At 43.7% G+C, this 19,654-nt stretch overlaps 2 protein-coding genes across 5 annotated transcripts in view; one reads left to right on the forward strand and one right to left on the reverse strand.

Annotated features, from left to right (window-relative positions):
• COPG2 (coat protein complex I subunit gamma 2) overlaps positions 1 to 10,495 on the forward strand; it is a 111,932-nt gene extending 101,437 nt beyond the window's left edge. For 2 of the 3 annotated variants that reach the window (XM_019751183.3, XM_088799915.1), the window contains exons 21-24: positions 3,326 to 3,423; positions 4,128 to 4,266; positions 4,541 to 4,639; positions 5,107 to 5,658. In XM_019751183.3, the coding sequence (XP_019606742.1) occupies positions 3,326 to 3,423; positions 4,128 to 4,266; positions 4,541 to 4,639; positions 5,107 to 5,237 (467 nt within the window). In that variant the 3' untranslated portion in view covers positions 5,238 to 5,658. Of the gene's footprint in view, positions 1 to 3,325; positions 3,424 to 4,127; positions 4,267 to 4,540; positions 4,640 to 5,106; positions 5,659 to 10,400 lie in introns of those variants that run through there. The other variant, XM_074315602.2, reaches the window with a different exon arrangement.
• Positions 5,606 to 18,200, reverse strand: MEST (mesoderm specific transcript). 2 transcript variants are annotated; one of them, XM_019751192.3, is made up of 12 exons: positions 17,924 to 18,200; positions 14,736 to 14,890; positions 13,120 to 13,199; positions 12,638 to 12,715; positions 12,397 to 12,533; positions 12,168 to 12,226; positions 11,069 to 11,109; positions 10,434 to 10,504; positions 10,085 to 10,186; positions 8,715 to 8,791; positions 7,876 to 7,939; positions 5,606 to 6,956 (listed from the first exon to the last, which is right to left on the reverse strand). In XM_019751192.3, exons 1-12 carry the CDS (start codon positions 17,947 to 17,949, stop codon positions 6,839 to 6,841), a joined length of 1,008 nt encoding a protein of 335 aa, XP_019606751.1. In that variant the 5' UTR covers positions 17,950 to 18,200; the 3' UTR covers positions 5,606 to 6,838. The 2 variants fall into 2 exon arrangements, with proteins under 2 accessions (XP_019606751.1, XP_074171706.1); XM_074315605.2 differs by having other exon boundaries at positions 5,606 to 7,049.
• Between the last annotated feature and the right edge of the window lie 1,454 nt (positions 18,201 to 19,654).

A 19,654-nucleotide genomic window follows, 5' to 3' on the forward strand; every position in this document is an offset into this window, starting at 1 on the left:
TATTATCTGGACAAATCACCTATTCACACCCTCTAGTAAGTCAAGCCTAGTAACTCTGAAGTTGCCACAAATAACTCTTTATCAGCATTCATCTTCATCAGCTTCCTTATAAACTTTCCTGTCACCCACGTCCTTTAATTAATTCCTTCCAAATTGGGGCTTCAAGAGCTAGTCTGCTGCCTCCAACTCTAGTCCTTACTCCTCACTTTCTTCATACTTCTAGTTACAATATGCTCTTTACACCCAAAATGTGACCCATTAGACCTGTGTTGAGCTCTGACAGGATCCCGTCTCCATCCTCATCCCACACCTGCTCTGCCTCGTAGCCCGTCACTGTGCAGCATCTCCTTCTTTACCTCCAGTCGCTTTTCTTTTTTGTTGCATCATGACTCCGGCTCAGGGGTGCTGTCATGCCATTCCAGTTGGTGTCTGTCATTCCTTACTGTGACCCCTTTTCATCTGAGGGCCACTTTCATGTTGCTTTTCTGTACCTCTCCTTTCCCCTGTATCTGTCCTGGAAACAAACCTTGCCTCCAGCACCCTCCTGCCGGGTGAGCAGCATTCCTGGGTGCAGCCCTCCTTCCTGTAGGCACACTCCTCAGCTCGGGCACTCACTGCTCCCCTCACTGTCATTTTCCTGACTTCCTGCACCCTTAGCCTGCACACATCTCCTCCTTGGTCCCGTCTAGACCTGCGTGGAATCGACCACATCCTGTTCCTGTTCTTTATTATTCCCACAAAACTTTCTGGAATCTCCTCATAACCCCATTTATTCAGTTAGTCTCTCCTTCAGGGGTTGACACCAGGACAACTCCCTACTGAATTTCCTGCCATTTACCACCCCAGCCTAATTCACACATCTCGCTCCTTCCGTAGCTTCCAGCATCCATCTTTTCTAACTCTGTTCCTCTCATGCAAGTCTCCTTAGTAGCTATCTCTCATTTCAGTCAGTCCTCACAAGACAAGCCTGAGAACAGTTTTAATGCGGATCTTCAGGGCATTCTTCTCTTATTGCCTTTGGTTATTTGCCTGGCTTTGTTCATGATGCTCTCCCCTTTATGTAATGGCAGGGGACTCAGTATTGTCCCTCTGGCCATGGAAAGGCCCTCTCTCACCCCTTCTCCTCCTCAACCAGTGTTTGTCATGCTTTCTAGCAACACTGATAGATTGCTACCAGTGGTTTTTACTAGAGTTCGTTCACCTTCGATTCCCTGTAACCTCTCACTGTATCACCCAAACCATTTTATTAAAAATTTGCCACAAAACTTTCAGGAACATTACCTCTACTAATACCATTCCTATTTGCTTCTTTAATCTGTTTCTCTGTATCCCTTACTCATGCATAAACGTCTTCTGACTCGTACATAAAATTCAACCAGTTTTCCCAGGCCGTGATGTACCATTGTTCCTGAGTGTCTCTGATTATTCCTCTTCCTTCCTTGCCTATAGCCTCTCTGCTTAATCAGAACCAAACGGGTACGTACAGTCTTGTATTACTAATGTCTATCCTGCCTCTCCATTCTGATTTGATCGTGACCTTTGTCCCTACCATAACCCCCTTCCTCTTTAAAACAACAAGAAACTTCAACTGACCCATTCTGGATGTATATTAGCTTCTACATTCTTTCTTCTAACCTCTTCCTCCTGCAGAAAACCCTACCTTAATTCAACCAACATCATTCTTTCATCAACCCCGGATTCCATTAAAATAGATTCTGTCGTCTTGATAGGTACACTCTTTCCTATATTGGTCAACCCACTACCATTATCTGTTTTCAACCTACTCTATTAAATTCACTTACTCTCGGAATTCAGACCTATTCCTCATAGGATTCCCATCAGTGACTTTAATTATCTCTAACATTTCAATCACTTGACTACCTAAGTCTGTGATCAGATAATCACCACCAGAACCTGTTGGAAAATATCTAGTCTCCTTCATTTGAAAAACCTGGTATTTCAAATTTCTGTACCAGGTATTTCAAATTTGTCCCTAAACAAAGTCTCTTCTCAGCACCCATGTATTAGCATATCTCTTACTGTTTCCAACTCTCCATGACCTTTCTGGCCTCCTTCTTTTTGCTCAACTGCCTTCCTCTGCTCTTTCACATCTTTTGAGATCCAATTAAACTTACATCCTTTCAGTTTTTTATGATTTTCCCAGGCTATTAATCCTGCACTCCCACACAGCCCGCTACTAAAAGTTATATTAAAGAAACTATGGCACTGAGTGGTGATGTCCTGGGTATATAGGTAGGTCTCTCTCACACACACTGTTATTTAATTCCTCGACGAGCAACTTTTGGAGGAGGAGGTCATGTCTCAGTCTCTCTTTATCTAAGGGTCTGGCACGTCACTTTACACCTGCACATGTAATGTCAACATGTACTGACATTTATTACATGTTTGGAGGGAGGGGGATTCAAGTTAAGACTGAGCAGATGAAGTCTCACTACCCAACATGTCATCTTTACATCTGAGTCTATTCTTTGCTGTCCTTGCCTACCCCCCAAATAACTTTCAAACTCCCCAATTTCTAATATTTTTGTACCTATAAGCCTTTTCCAAACCATGGATTAGACCCTTTGCTTCATCTGTACTTAATAAATCCCCTCCTTCAGACAGTTCAGAAAATCCTATTTTCTTCATGAAAAGTTCACTTTCCAAAAATTGTGCTTCTACCACCATTTCTTAGTATTACTTCCGCCAATCATCTCCGAACATATAACTGCCCCCTTGCTTTTCCATTTGAAGACCCCGACTTGCCCAGTACTAGCACCTCACGACTGACCTACTCACTGTAGATTGCAAGTTGACATAAAGCAACTGCATCCCGGTGGTCTGTGGACCCACTGTCGGTCCACAGTCTACACAGTATTGCTACTGAGATTCTCATGTGCTTAGTGGTAATTTAATGATGATGTGTGCTTTTTATCATCGATACTTTCTGCTCTGTTTGTCAGCTCCTAAAGGAGTGGTTCTTCCATTTTTCTACACGTAGCCCCATGACATGCATGGCAAAAAGCGCCCACAGTATCTCCCTTGCTGCTTTCTTTATACCAATACAAAACCAGAGTTTTCCCCTGTCAGCTTTTCTGTGCTGTTCTAACCCACAGTGGGGAATGGATTTTAAAATCAGCCTCTGTGAGCCTGCCGTCTGACCAGCTGATAGGCGGCTTTTGGGAACGACTAGCCTGGAAGGCAGAGCTGGCATGTTGCTCTCAGTGACACCGAGCCCAGTGCCCAGTGCAGATGGTGCTTGCCAGTCACTGCTGCCCCTTTGTGCTGTGCCACCCACTGACACAGGCTCCTGCTCTCTCCCCAGTGGCAGGCACCTTTAGCTGCACCATGAAGTTCACTGTCCGGGACTGCGACCCTGACACTGGGGTCCCCGCGGAGGAGGGATACGATGATGAGTACGTGGTGAGTCTCCCCGCTCAGACGTCTCCCTGAAGGACTGTTGTCTGGGGACATCTGACAGGAACTTACGGGGTTTTATTCTTCTCAGATTACAAGTGAGGAGGACCTGGACCGATCCTCTGTCATGGGAGTGTGTCATGCCAAAAAGAATCAAGATTTATCACTTCCCGACTGATTAAAACAAAGCTCACCCTTTTTTGTGTCTTTATAATAGGGATAATTACAAGATGAAAATAATTACGAGATTTTCATGGAGATCAATGAGTTTAAAGTATGGGGGCGGGTTGTTTTCAACAGCTTTTAGTTGGCTTGTAATTTAGCCACATTATGGACTGCAAAGCCGTCCTAGAATGCATGGAAAAGGTTAAGAAATATCAACCTGTTAGTGAATGCCAAGTTCAGAAGGCCCAGTATGGCCTAAACTTGACAGTTAGGTGTGGTGACATGATACTTTGTACCCCCAGGGTTGTAGACATTGATCTGAATGTGCTTTTGCCAGGTGTCCTATCTCCTTGCTTTCCTTTGCTAATGCCTACATTGGTGGATGTATGCAGACTATAGGACTTAAACTAGTTTGGTAATAGTTTTTCCTGGGCTCCTGCAAAGGATGTAACACAGAATGATAAAACCATATTAATTAGTCCCTTCCATCTTTGTTCTGTACTGAAAGGACTTTAATTTACTGACCCTTCCTTGTCACCCACTAGCTGGAAGATGTTGAAGTGACCGTGTCTGACCACATCCAGAAGGTTCTGAAGCCTAACTTTGCTGCTGCCTGGGAAGAGGTGGGAGACACCTTTGAGAAAGAGGAGACTTTTGCCCTCAGTTCTACCAAAACTCTCGAAGGTGAGAACAATTGTGCTTATGTATTGCCTGACAGCAGCATATAAAACCTAACAGGAATATTTATTATTCCAGAAGAACTCTTCTTTAAATGCTTCCTAAACTAATTCACTTAAAAGGCCAAGACCTGCCTTCATCACCTGGGTGACCCGTTCCCTTCCCGTGGCTCCCTCCACACACCCCTTCTCCCCTCGCTCCCCAGCTCCCTCGTGTCTGCGCACAGGCACATCCCTATCTGACCTTTTCTGATACTGTCGCATCAATCTTGTCAACACAGAAGCTGTCAACAACATCATCACATTTCTGGGCATGCAGCCATGTGAGAGGTCAGACAAAGTACCTGAGAACAAGAACTCCCATTCTCTCTACCTGGCAGGTAAGAAACCTTCTTTGGATTTCCCCTTTGTTTTGTTGCAAAATTTAAAAAGAAGGGGTGTTCATGGGCAGCTCTTGCCCTGCTGTTGTCCCATTATCCCACTGGGAGTCATAATTTGAAGTCCCATCAAAATGAAAAATTTGTTGTAGCCGTTTAATTTGCATGCTATCCTTAGGTGGTTCTTTTAAGATGTACATTTGGCCTGAACACTTACTTAAATCTCTCCCATGGCTATCAATGCCACTCCCTCTCCCCGTCTGAGTACGCCAAATCAATATTATTGAATACCATCTATGTACCTGGTATCATGGGAATATAAAAGATTATTTCGAATTTGTATGTAGGATTCGATTCCCACCAAGCTAAACTCAAATAGAAAGGGAATGCAGGCAGAGCATGATACATTTCATCAGTCAGAGCTTGTTTTGAGTTCTTAATATGGTTTTCCTCACTTCTTTTTCTGTCAGGTGTATACAGAGGTGGCTATGATTTATTGGTGAGGTCCAGGCTGGCCTTAGCAGATGGAGTGACCATGCAGGTGACGGTCAGAAGCAAAGAGGGAACACCTGTAGATGTTATCTTGGCTTCTGTGGGATAAGGTTCTATTGGGAATCATGAAGTTGCTGTACACTTCACTGCCAGTGGGCTTTTAGGCTAGTGGCATGAATGCCCCAAAATCATCCTTTTGAAGATTAATGACTTTGGAGAAGCAAATTAAATGTTTGGCCCTGAGCCAGCAGATCAAGCAAAAATCTGTCCTTCTGCATGTCTTTTTTTTTTTTTTTTTTTGGTCAACTTTGACGTGATAGTACAGCTTTGGGTGATCTTGAAAAGCAAATACTAGCCTCTACCCCAGCTGCTTAACTTCATTATATTCTTTAATTGAATGTGTGTCTGAAAGCTCCTGACAATGTCGGAAAGCTTTTATCCCAGAGGGGTGGTGGGGGAGGGGAAGGCAGAGTCCACTTTTGTCAAAAGTCATTTTTATTAATAGAAAATAAACACTTATTCCACTTTCAGTTGTTATACTTGAAGTTGCTAATTAAAAAAAAGAAAAAAGAATTTAAAATTATCACTTAATAATCCTGTTTTGTCTAAAATAATGAAACTGGCTTTAAAAAAGTATTCAGCACCATTTGCTCATAGGCCTTTCAGAATTTGTTCTTAAAGTTTCTGGACCTTTCCTGTCTATAAAGTACAGGAATTGTGGAGCTACGTGAGGCAGGCTCTCTGGGACAGCCAGTGAGAAGTTAAGCAGTCCCTAGAAGGAATCAGTGTACACTCGGCATGGTAACTTGGACTGTACAATGGTCCCCTCCCCTCCACTTTCACTCGGGAGGGACGTGCTTTGAAGCACTGAGGTATGAAGAGTCAGACTGTTACTTGCTGTTAGAATTGGTCTTTCCAGCGAATAACAGGAAATCTCTGGTATAGATGCTACTGGTCTTTCGTGTCTTGTGATTTTAGGAAATTCTGTAAATAGTTTTGGATTTAGTTCAATTTATACAGAAGTTAAATATGTTCAGTAAGGTTACTACTCTGCCAGAGTGTTGGCTGGTTTAGTATCTTATAAAATATAAGTAATACGTATAGGTAAAGCATAATCATAAAGTCTACCTAGGATAATGAACTATTTAAATCTAGTTTAACACAATGTCTAATTAGAAGCAGCTAATGAAACTAAATCCAAAGTTATGACAAGAGAGACTCACTCACTTGAAGCTGTGCTGCCTAGAAAACTTAAAAAAGCACGTGCCCTTAAAGCCATACAAGGAGCGGTGGGCAGCACCCTCTCCTCATTCTTTCCCATTCGAGTTCAATTACAGTTGGGCCAAAGAGTAGCGTTTCTAAATATTTCAGAAGAGTCTGTAGAAGTGTTAAAGGATTTTTAAGCCAAAGGATGTCTGTCTTTCTGTATCAGTGAGTAGTAGTGCTTGTCAGAATTTCCTAATAACACAAAGGCAAGGCCATACACTTGACGAGATGCCAACGGAATGGGAGGTGGACTATTAGGTCACCCTTAGTCGGAGCTTCTGCTGGCTTTTTACTCTATGCTGTTCACCAGTGGGAGTCAGGTGGACTTTTGTGAGAGAGTAAGTGTGGGGGGGCCAGGACCTCTTTTGGGCATCTCTTCCTAAATGGAATACACGACAGATAGGGGAGGAGGGGAGGTGATACAGGGAAGCTACTCTTTCCAGCTCAGAAGGAGTTGATGAAGCCCATATATGCATTCAAGAAGCCCATGGGATCCTCTAGCTGTGGGTAGTGGCTAATGTGGTCATCCAGAATCGACACTGTGGACCGCGGCAGCGTTTTCCTAGTGGAAGAGAACAGCATGGAGGTGAACTTGAGGCTGGAGGGAGGTAAGCCAGTGGGCAGCCCCAGTAAATGCCCCTGCGGACGTACCACACTGGAAGGAACCAACAAAGAGCTTATTCAGCTTCTACTTTGGAATTGTATCTTAGGCAGATTAGCTTGCCAATTCCATTTATGATGTATACAGACCAGTTTTTAAATGTTCATAATCCAACAGACAACAACTTGCAAATGTAACACTTTTGTGACACATGGCAAAGCAGGATGACTTCCAGCTCCTTAGAGAAGCATGAGACATCAAACAAGGGGATCACACTGTCCAAGTAAAGATAAGAGAAGACCTTCCTTAACCCTGGGAGGAGACGAGGGTATTTTGTTGGAAATTAAATGCAAGCTATTTACTGCTGGGTTGTTTCTACTAGGCCAAATGAAGGTATGGAACGTTCTTATGTGACAAAGTCAAGATTTCATATTCCGACACCTTCTGAGTTAAGTACCCAGAGAAAATAACCAATGAGTAGGCACTTTTCCACAGTGAGCTCTTCTCCGTCTCTCCCTGAAGTCTGCTCAGCTGAGGCAGATGAGTTGGCTTTACAATCAGACTAAAGCAAACATTTCTTATAAACTTGTGTCCACTTCCATTCTTTGGTTCACATGATAGCTTTTTCTTACCTGTACACCTAGGAATATGTAGTAGCCATGACAGTGAAAACAGGCCGTGCCAGTGAAGAGAATGTGTAACTCAATTTCCTGATCTCACATTTACGTGACAGTAAGATTCCCCAGCTCATCCTTTAGGGTATGTTTCCTGGATCGGCCAGTGAGGTCAGAGACAGTGGCCAGAGCAACAGGCAAGCCTGCTCACCACTATCAGACTGGGATGAGGAACTAACAGAACAAAGCCCCTGAGGGAGACTCACCTGTACAGCTCCAAAAACTCCGGATAGGGATTCACCGGATCCAAGGGCCCGTAGATAAAATGAACTAGGAGAGAGAAGCAGAGTGCATTACTAACAGCTCTCACATCTATTCTCTGACCGCCCCCCATGCTAAAATTACCCTCCAAAAAAAAGATTTTAACTAGTTTTTATGCTGGAAAATCTAGCTTCTTTGAATTAAGGCATAAGAAACTTCTGGGAATACTCCCACTTGCAGGACCCTCTTTCTATAAATCCAGGGTACTGTCATTCTGTAAGTCTCTCTCTTCAGTTATAATTGACCCTTGACATTTGAAATCAACAATTTCTTGAGCACTATTATGTGTGAGACACGGCACCGATTTTCTTTTTTAAATCTGTAAGAATGAAGAAACAAATGAGCAGAAGCCACCTATAGCCTCTTGATTAGTAATGTAAACAGCTTTCTGTGCCAGGAATGCAGCATTGAACACGGCAGGCACTGACAATGCACAGAAACCAGTCTAACGCCCACTCCTGACAGCAACACCAACTACCTTAGCAACAGATCTCAGTGGTTTCTACACTTCACTCTACAACACATGTCATTCATGCTCCAGATGTTAGAGAGGGTCACCAGACTGCATAAAGGATGACCAGTTAAATTTGAATTTCGGATGATGGTGTTTTTTTTAACGTATGTTCCAAATATTGCACAACACATACTTATCCTTAAGAAAGTATTTGTTGTTTATCTGTAATTCAAATTTAGGTGTTTCTATTTTTATTTGCTAAATCTGGCAATTATTTTAACCCCCGAGTCCCTCTGTTTTCCTATCAAGATGTGACACAGAAATACTCACTGGGAATAGTTACAGAGGCAAGCGCTCCCACCCAGCGTCTTCTAAACTTCTTCCTCTGATTGATGTACTGTAAGAGGCTACAGGACAAGTCAGTCAGCAGGAGTAGAACAAGAACCCTTCCTTGTTACAGGGATGCAAAGGCCTGCCACGCGTCGTAAGGAACACAATATATGTTCTCTTAATCCAGAAGCAACTTGGCACTTCTGGGAATGGCCCCCGTAATTTATCCATTTCTGTTAACCTCTGTGTAGCTATGGCAGTGGTCATGCCTAATGTTTGTGTTTATTAAGCAGAGAATAAGATCTAGGAAGGCTGGAAGTTAGTTTGGGTTAGAAGTGACTAAAGCCCAAGCCTAAGGTTCTGACTGCGGCTCCATCACTAACTAGCTATGTGACTCAAAGGTGTAACACACATCTTTTGACCTGTTTCCTCATTTTTAAAATGAGGATTTAACCACATGATCTTTAAATTGACGTCTACTTCTAAAATTCTGAGTGTAGAAATTCATAAGCACAAAGCTTCATTCTCTGCAGTTCATCTGACCACAGATAAAATGGAGGAGAATTTCTCTTTCTTCAATGTTCAGATGCCATAGCCACTCAAGCTCATGTATTCTAATTATTCTGCCTGGAAACTCCAGGAGTTAAACCTCAAATATCACTTCTTATAAGTGGTATTTACGTTTTGGAAAGGACAGTATAAGGAAATTTTAAAAGGATTGTTTTGCAACTTTTTTGTATTAAAATGAATGTTCAGGATCCCATAGGGACAGGGGTGGGAGGGAGGAATGATTCCCTCTCCCTCACAATTCCCAGCAAAGCCTAAGCTACACTGACCCAGCTGGCCAAAGGACAGGGCCTTATCTCCAGCCGTTCATGGATAGCATCATCGCCAGGTCCCTATGTGAAAGCAGCATTTGAACCAAGGCGTGGGAATGCTCTGTACAAGACAGAGAAGTCACCCCTCTCAGTCCCTCTGGCTACAGAAGAGATATGAAAAAGGAAGAGCCTTGTACTTTGAGCGAGGCACTAAATGTCTTTCACAACCATGATTAGACATGTTGAAGCATTCAATATTAACAAGAAGTCCAAAGGAGGATTTGCCAAAGTCAATCAGTCAGTTATAACTGAATTAGCATGAGAATTTGCAGTTGTTTAGCTAAACTTTTTGTGCCACATGGCTTAGGCTCAGGGCTTACTCTAGCCTGGATTTCCTTCTTAGAAAGTACAGAGCATGACTTTTTTTGGTTTACTTTGTAAATCATAATCAACCTCCTTGTGAGAGGGAAGAGCCAGCCAGGATCAGAATGAGCAATCCCACATTCCAAAAAAAGGCCTCTCTGGAAACCAAAGCAAAGAGTCATTTCTTACCTGTCAATAACCAAGTTCCCATCATTGTTGCGTATCCCTGCCCACATGTCCCACAGCTCACTCTCAGAGGGTCGGGTGTATGGCCCAAAGACTGGGGTGAGACTGAAAGAGTCCAGAAAAGAAAGATAAGTGTGAGAAGAATTCAGAATGTCAAATATGACTGGACCCTCAGAGGTCACGTAGGCTGACCCTGAACTGATTTATTAATTCCTTCTACTTCCGTGGCAAGTGGCCAATACCTTTGCTTTAAAATTTCAAACCCTAGGATTTGGCCCAGAATCTTAGTGGCCACCACTTTCCACTCCATTGTTCCCAGGTTGCAGTGAATCAGTCTTTGACAATGACTTACCCTCGCGAGAATACAAAGAAGTTCATCAGTCGTGTGAGAATGGGTGACAGCACGCCTCCATCTTTGAGAAGCTATAGGTAAATAAATAAAAGTAAAAGTCAAGAATCCAGAGAGAAAAGAGAACTAATGAGGACAAAAGGTGTTATACAAGGAACTAAAACAAGACTTTAGCCAAATTTCTTACTGAAAGGTTTGGTCATTGGCTGTTAGTTTTTTGTTTTGCCTGTCCACATTCTCCTCTCATGGAAGACAAACCTATTTCTAATTCCCTTTAAGATAACATTTGTACACTTCACTATATCCCTAAGATGTTTAACTGATATATTCAACTTTACACTAGAATCCCAATTTGTTCCAACATCACGCTAATGACACAAATCTTTGAATCTCTGTATTTCTCCAAACATTTGTTGATCTCTTATCCTCAGAAAATTTTAGGCTTTTTGTAGAGGCCACTTCCACTGCTTTATTTGCATAAGAAGGAAAAGAACTAACTTTGTTAATGTAAATTGATGAGGAGAAGGATTTTAACTAAGGGCCATTACGGCAGGAATGGTCTTTTAATAAAGGTCCCACCATTATTTACATCAGTATAAATCTTAAGAACTAAGGATCTAGTCAGTGGAGTAGCCAACCTTTTGGAGAAGGAGAGGACGGTGAGTCTCAGGAAATATGCCTGTAGGAGAAGAGACTTACATTAGTCATTTTCCCAACAACTCTAGGGCAAACACAGGCAAATACCCTACCCCTTGTCACCTTTGGTGCCTTTACTGCTAAAAACCAAAGTACAAATAAAAACTTTATATTGTTATCTAATTCCTTCTCCAGGGAATTCTGGTTTAAAAGGTCAAATTATATCCCATTGGGATTGCTTTCCTGATTGTAAAGGTAGAGAAACAGCAAAAACAATGCATGCGGTCATCCATACTGCTGAGTAGGCTCTAACTCCCCTTAGCGTTTTCGCCCATCCTCAGAACAACACATTGTGTTTTTGATTTAGTAAAGAAACCAGAGATTCTTCAGGAAGTGTAGGTCCTTCAAGAAAAAAAACACACTAGATTTTTCCTTTTCCATTTTTCACCAGTCAATGGGAGAAAGCCATCATGAGCATTACTTATAAAGGGACAAACAGACTCCACTCCCAATCTGACCTGAAGGTATTCAGGGGACATTTGGAGATTCGTGGATTAATAGGCCAGGTTCAATGGCACACGAAGAAAAAGAAACATCTCCAAAAGGTCTAATCAAGTGTTCACTAATTCCTAATGGAAACTTGTCACTGCCAATTAAGAGTTGAAGAGTTTACAAAACCACCGTAGTATTAAAAGTACCTGTGGCTTCATCTCAAATATTTGCATAACTCACTGTGGTTGTTACAGGTATCTGGAAATATTTATACTCCTCACTACTACTAATAGTTGTTACTAGACCCACTAGATCTTGCTATGTAATACAATGCATTTAAAAAGGCACACATTATTAAAACAAGCTTTTATTAACTATATGTCAGTCTAGTTTCCTTTGTAATCTTAACTCATTTTATTTTCTATATTTAAAACCATTATTTTGAGAAAGGGTCAATAAATTTCATCAGGTCACCAAAGTGGTTCGTGGCACAAAGAGGTCGAGTCCCAGTTTGTATCTGTTTGCAATACCATCAGATTACCATTTAGATGTCACTGTGATATCTAAACGTGGCCCACGTCACCTTCCACCCACTGCCAAGGCAATTACCTCCATTTGACAGACAGAGACTCTTTATGGTAAGACGACCAGATCGATTCTGCTTGAACCTAGAAATGGAAGGGAAACATCTGACTGAGTTGACCTGCACCAATGTAGCGGCTGAAGACAGACTTCTAAGAGGCAAAGGGCTAGAAAGAAGCCAGGATCGATTTACTTTTCCCAGCGTCTTACCCCAGTGACACCTGTGCATAGTACAGAAGTCTACGGCTTCACTGACCTATAGAGCAGCTCTTGAGCAACAATGTCTCCATAATCATGAGACAAAAGGTTGATCCGGCGGTTCTGGAGCCCCAGATGCCGCAAAAGCGCCTCCACGATGCTGGCCTGCTCAAATATGGAGTAGTGATGTGGTCTCTAGGGGAAGGAAAGCCCACAGACACAGGATGAAGTCGTGAGTCCACATGTCTGCCAGGCTGACCCCTCCGTCTCGCCCACCCCCGCCCCTCCACACTGCTTACCGGTTTGTCACTGAAGCCAAAGCCTAAGAAATCGAGGGCAATCACTCGATGAAACCTCAGCGTCAGACCTTCCCAGATCTACAAGAAAGAAAGGGATGACTCGCACTTTTGCGTCCTGCCCCTCCTCTCCTCCGACCTACACCAACAGGAGTTTCATCCCTTTTTTAACTTAACAGACTTCACTAAAGGGAAAATCACAAGAAACCACCACAGGCCTACAGATGATCCTCTTGGAAAGTGCTTTATTCCTAATTATGAATCTCTACGGAGGGAGGAACTTCAGCTTTTTTTTTTTTAACTTGACAATGACCTTCCCAGATTGCCAGAGTTTTTTACTCCCTTACAGTAAATGAAAAACAGTTCTGCATTTAATCCTATTTTATTAAGCAATTCAAATATGCAAGAGCCTTCCAATGCTGACAAAGTCCTTGATTTGGGATTTTTAACGACATAGTAGGACCCAGAAAGTCTAATTTCATTACCTTGTACCAATCATAGCTGGATGTTGGGAAGCCATGTAAAAGCACGACTATCTCCGGACTTCCAACCACACCCACAGAGTCTGGGAAGGAAAGAAGAGATCGATTAGGCCAACTTCGTATAAAAATAATCTTGATGATATTAAATATAAGTAATCTGGCATAAAGAACAAGGAATCCTGCCCAAGTTAATGAAATTAAAAGAACAGGTTTCTTTTTTTAATGCAAGCTTATTGCTTTAGGTAAAAACAGGCATTTGATTTTTTAAAATACATTAAAAAATATATAAATAGCACACTTTATATGAAAATACTTAAAGGGAGTCTGCTTAATTTCACCCAGTTTTTAAAAAGTATTTCTCCCATTAGTCTGTATTATTAATACAGAAATTGGTTTTCACAGTAAAAAGTAAACTTTCACAGTTAAAAGTATACAATCACAATATATAAACTACAGATTCTTTGTACTTTATCATTAATGGTCTCACAAAAATTTTCTAAAATATAGCAACTTGTCTACAACCTCGTGTGCGCCTTAGTGTATACTGTTTGGCCAGCACTTTTATTTCCTGCAGAAGAGACCCATTCTAATATCAAAAGTATCATGCTCAAACTATTGCACAATTCTAACTGTAAAAAAGGGTTAATCAATACAGACATGAACATTTTTTAATGCATAAACATATTTTAAATTAGCCAAACATTTAAACAGAGCAGCACCCTGTTAAAAATATTAGATTAAAACCAACACATTCATATACTGCCAGTGGCATGAGAATTTGATAAAGTTAGCAAAATAATTTAATTAGAAGCAAAAACTGTAAATGACCTAAATGACCAACATAAAGAAAATCATATACTTACTTAATTGAATATTGCAAATGAGAGGAGGTCAGGAGCAATAATGAAAAACGGTTTATGACAAACATTTTTCGTTATTGCTCTTGACCCCCGCCCAAAAGGAATCTTTTCCAATCACGTTTCTCAGGTCTTTCCCTATAAAATGACGTTAATGGCACCTATCTCCAAGTACTATTATAAAGATTAAATGAAATAATGAAGATTGAAAACATAATTCAATGCCTAGAATATGGTAATTACTAGATGAGTAGCAGTCATACAACAGTAATTATCATTAGCAGATTAATTTATACAAAGGTATAAGACTTAAATCACATTTAATTATGCATATAACATAATCTTACAGAAAACAAAATGAAATCAGGAATTTAGGGGGGAACTAGAACCCCAATGGGAGCTTTATCTATGAATACTGTTTATATTATGCGATACTAGGAGCGTGCAAAAGAAAAAAAACAGTATCATAGTATCAATACAAATCAAGCTATGACAAAAAAAATTATACTAAAAAGTCAGTTCTGCAAAAATTAGAATCTCAGTTCCACCAACCCCACCTTCCCAGCAGGATTTTCTTTTTCCTTTCCTTGCTATCAAGTTAACAAGGGAAATTAGTCCATTCCTTCAAGCACACTTCACAGGAAAAGGGAGTTTTCCCCCTCCATCACGAAGAACAACAGAGACCAATGGACACAAAATAAGTACCTCAGTGGGACCTTAAGGGCCTATATACCTAGAGTGTTCCAACAGTCCTGTTCTTACCTTGGTAGAAGATGCGCAGTCCCTTGTAGGTGAAAAACTTGCCTGACGACTTCCATGAGTGAAGAGCAGGGGAAAGCTGGGGGGGCGGGATGTGCAGATAGGCTGCAAGCAGGGGTACAGCCAATAGCCCCACCTGCACCCACCACTCCCTCATCCTGTGGGAAAATCAGAGACCCAGGTAAGCAGTCAGGTGACACTGTCCACACTTGTACAAGCCCCAAACTGGTAAGACAGGGTGGGAAATTTCTGTACCAGGCGGTGACTACCTCACCCTCTATATGAACCATGGCAGAAAGTTACAGCGAGAAAAATGTAAGTGCACTTCCGCCAGCTATGGCAATCACCATGTTTGTTCACCATTCTAATTTTAAGGGGAAATATATTATTTTAATATGTAACCTTCCTCGTCTTCTCCCCATTTTAATCCTTCAGCCACTCCCCTTATGCTGTTCCCAAGAACTGCTAGAGAGGTTTTATGTAAAGTTAAAAAAAAAAAAAAAATTTACTGAAGTATTGTGTACCTTTTCACTGCCTTTATCAAGGCTTCCCGTTTACTCTAAAAGCTCTACCACCTATCCACTGGCCCCTGCCAGTACAAGGCCATATATATATATATATATATATATACACACACATACACACACACACACACATATTTTTTTTTTTACTGTTTTAAACTGTGTGTGCAGTAACATCACATGCCCTTAAGCAGAGAGCTGATTTTGACTTTTTATTTATCAGCCCTCTGACCCCAGTGAAGCCCCGTTTGGTACAACTATCTGGATTTCTGCTGAGAAGCTGCTCAGGGTAAAGTCTGAAAGTAAGAGGCAGGTGCACTGTATATTCTAACATAAGCAGCTTTGTCACGACCCTGAATATCTAATCTCTTGAGAGGTCAGGGCAGCAGATTATATTTCTGCTTTTTCTTAGCAGGCTCTTGAGGAAGCTCCCATTTATTTAATTTCTTAGGATTTCCCTCCCCACCCCAAACAAAAAATAGTAAGGCAGAATTCATACCCATATCTTGGAACTGTTTTTGTCAAGAGCATGGTTTGCATACCCAACCTTCCTTCCCACGCCCAGGACTTCAAAGGTCCAGGTCAATTTATCCATAATGACAGTGAGTGCTAAACAGGCATTAGAAATAGTCCCCTCTATTTCTAGTTTATCATTTCTGATGGCCACCAGGGAAAGAATTACCAGTAGAATGTAAATTCTCTCAAAATAGCCAAAATGGACATACCTCCTAAAACTGAAATAAGAAAACAGAACTCTAAGAGAAATTAATTGCCCAAGCCCTGGTGGAAATGGCTTTGTCTGTACACACCATATTACCTATCATCTGGCCACAATCCCTACCCACCACAAACTACTCCAACTCACAAAATACTTGGTTCTTAATTTAAAATAACACCTGTGGTTCCACAGTGGAAAAATAACCACATCCCTTAAAGAATATAAGCTCTTTAGCCTATTGTTTAGGGATCACTAGGGCAGTCTCCCCCCCCCCCCCCCAAAGTTCCTGTCCATAAAACCACCCAGTCAGTGATCTGGTTCTACCTTTCAAGATAATATTAATTAAAAATGACCGGAAAAAACTAGAACGTGATCATTATATCACATTTTTCACCCCACAATAGTAGCAGGCTCCCTCCCAATTTCTCCTTGAAAGATGAAATGGCAAAAAGCGTTAGGTTTAGACTGTCATTTTCTCAGCGCTATCTGTCCTATACTTCCACTCATACATTTCACAGCCGCCTTTCATCACACCTTTATCCCCACGCTTCTCTCGTTCATTCACGGGTTCCAGCAGCTGGATATCTGCAATGACTCAGCAGAGAGCCAGGAAAGGGTTACTGGAGGAGCAAGCAGACGGAGCTCCCCCCCCCCCCCAATTGGGGGTGGGGGTGAAGGGTACGACGTACACACCCTGCTCCTGTATACCCCCACCTTCTCTTTTACTCCAAGAAAGCAAAGAGGCTACCGCTCAGGAAGCCGTTTTCTGTCTTAATTACCTCACCAAAAATGCCCCAACGACGTTTTAGGATTTTTAGTAGGGAAGCAACCTGACAGTAAGCAAAATAGATTAAACATTTTTTGACCAAAACCTCCATTTGATGAGCCATGAGTCAAGAATATAAATTCCGCAAACCCCAGTACAAACCTTCTGGAAATTAATCTTTCCGAACCCTGATTTCTTCATCACGTGAACAGGAAAAATACAATTTATTTAATACCACCAAACCTACCCACCTAATGGCATCGCCGCAAGATGAGGAGCTACTTTGTAAACCAATGCAAGCAATTCATGCATAACATGGTGACTGGTCACATCACCACGCTCAGCTTCTTGTTACTGAAATCTCAAAAATACTTACGCTCTGTGGCAAGGTAATACAAGTTCTACGTAGTCACACCTATGCGGTAACTCACACCACGGCGATACCAGGGTCTTCAAACCCTCAACTGCGCCACAGCAATACCCGGGTCTAGAAATCCTAAATCGTACCACGGCAATTCCCGGCTCTCGAAATTTTGAATCGCGCCAAGGCGATGCAGGGGTCTAAATATCCTAAATTGTGCCAGGGTGATATCCAGTGTGAAAATCCTAAATCGGCGCCAAGGTGAAAGCCAGGTCTAGAAATACTAAACCTCACCACCGCAATACGGGGGGATTGTGAAATTCTAAATTGCGCCAAGGCGATGCAGGGGTCTAAAAATCCTAGATTGTGCCAGCGTGATATCCGATGTTAAAACCTTAAATCGCACCAAGGTGAAACCCTGGTCTAGAAATCCTAAATCACGCCAGGGCGATGCCGGTGTCTAGAAATCCTAAATCCCATCAAAGGCGAAAGCAGGGACTAGAAATCCTTAGTCGCACCAGGGCAATACCTCGGTCTACAAAATCTTAAATCACGCCAGGGCGACACTGGGATCTAGAAATGTTAAATCAGGGAGATACTGAGTTCTGAACATTCCACTGCGTGCAGAACTGACACCCCCCGCCCAAACTAGGCAGAAGGTTCAGACGATAGGCACGCGGGCCCCCCAAGGGGTTTTCCCTCCATTGCAGGAGTCGCGGTCCGGCAGCTCCAGCTTAGACACACATTCCCGACCGCTAGCTGCACCCCAGTGCCGGACGGCGGCTTTGAGCCAGCCACACCCCCTCGCGCCGGCCGCGCACCCACCTGCGGAGGCGATCTCGGCGCACCATGGCCGCGTCTTATCCCATGCCGCACCGCACACCGATCCAGAGTTCAGGGGTGCGGCGGCGCCCGCAGCCGCGCAGAGCCGGCACACAGCCTGCGAGGGCGGCGCCTGCCGCGGCAAGCAGCGAGCGGCACCGGGGCTGCTCTGCGGCACTCCGCTCGGTGCGGCTGCCGCAGACGAGGCACCGGGATGTGCTGGTTGCCGCGGCAGCGCGGAGCCAGTGGGCACCGACTTTTAGAGCCCACTGGCGCCCCGCCTCTGGCCCGCCCACCGCGCCGCAGTGCCCCTCCCACCGTAGCCACCGCCCCTCCCTGCAGCCCCGCCGCTGCTGCTGCAGGCATGGAGCGCCCCTCTAACCGCAGCTCCTGCAAGGGGCACCTTCAGGGGTGTTGACCCCTCCCAGTACCCAATTGCTCCCCACGGCCCCCCAACCCTGAGCTCCAAGTTCTGCAGCAGCAATCCTCCTCTGGCGAGTTAACACTGCGGGAAAAGACAACAGATCCCTGAACCCCCAACCCTCCCCTTAGACCACCCACAGGCCCCAGCCCCAGAAATGGCTGCTCGACCACAGGCATGGCGCCCAAGGGTTCTGAACTGTGCGAGTGCTGGATTCGAAGCAGCGGTCCACAAGTGCCCGAACAGTCCTAGGTCCCCAACTACAGGTAACCACCAAAGGCACCAACAAGGGGCTATGGAACGATAAGCTCTGCTGGACCTACCACCGGGGTAATAGGCTGATTCATGGGTCGGCCGCTACGGAGCAGAAAGGGCAAAGCAAGCGGAAAGTCTGGGTCTCTTTGTCGCCCACTGCCGCGGCGCCCCGCATGTTTCCTTTGCAGCAGCGTGACATGGGCCTCATTCTGGAGCCCAGCCGCAGACTTCCCGCGGTACGCGCTCCCAGCAAAGGACCCGTCGTCCCTCACCAGAAAGAAAGGATCATCACAGTTACGAGACTAAAGGTCCCCTTTATGTAAGATTGAATTCACAATGCAAGGGCCCCAGTGATACAGAAAAGAGGAAAGGTTTTTTTTCCCTCATCCATAATCCTGTAAAAAGCATCTATTACGCCTTTGAAAAGAAAAGGGTAGAGAATCACAGTGTCTGTGTTCATTTTCTGGCTGTAAATTGAAATTCTGACGAATGCACCGGGCTGCGAACGACCCAGGCAGCCCGAGCAGTGCCGGCTCCCTCCAGCAGGGGCGCTGCAGGTCTCTCTTCCACTCTTACCCGCTCGCCACTCCTCAGCCGAGAACGCTGGCAACGAGAAAGGCAAAAGCCAGTCCAGCCAAGGCCATCCAACTCCTCTAACAGTGCGCCAGGGAGCCGAGGGCCACCAATCACACATGGCAAAAACCACCATCTATGAGCGTGTCATCAAAATGTGCGGCGCAACCCAGGGTACATTTCTGCTGGTGTCCAATTAAGAGGGTCATGAAATGAATGCTTATTTAGCACCTACAGTGCGCTAAGAGCCAGGGATACAAAACTAAACGAGAATGTCCCCTGCCCCAGAGCAAGATGCTGACCATCGGTGGGGAAGACAGACAAGAACCGACGCTGCTCAAATTTTCCCTTTAATCTGGTCACCTTTTGTGACAGTTTGGCCCCCTCCGCCTAACACGTAAGACCCTCGAAGGCAGAGCCCAAGTATTATTCACCTTTTGTATCCCCAGAGCCCGCCACAGTGCCGGCCACAAAGCAGGCCCCTA

Source organism: Rhinolophus sinicus, chromosome 8 (genome assembly GCF_057876585.1).
Source record: "Rhinolophus sinicus isolate RSI-liver-muscle chromosome 8, RSI-T2T, whole genome shotgun sequence".
Lineage (NCBI taxonomy): Eukaryota > Metazoa > Chordata > Mammalia > Chiroptera > Rhinolophidae > Rhinolophus > Rhinolophus sinicus.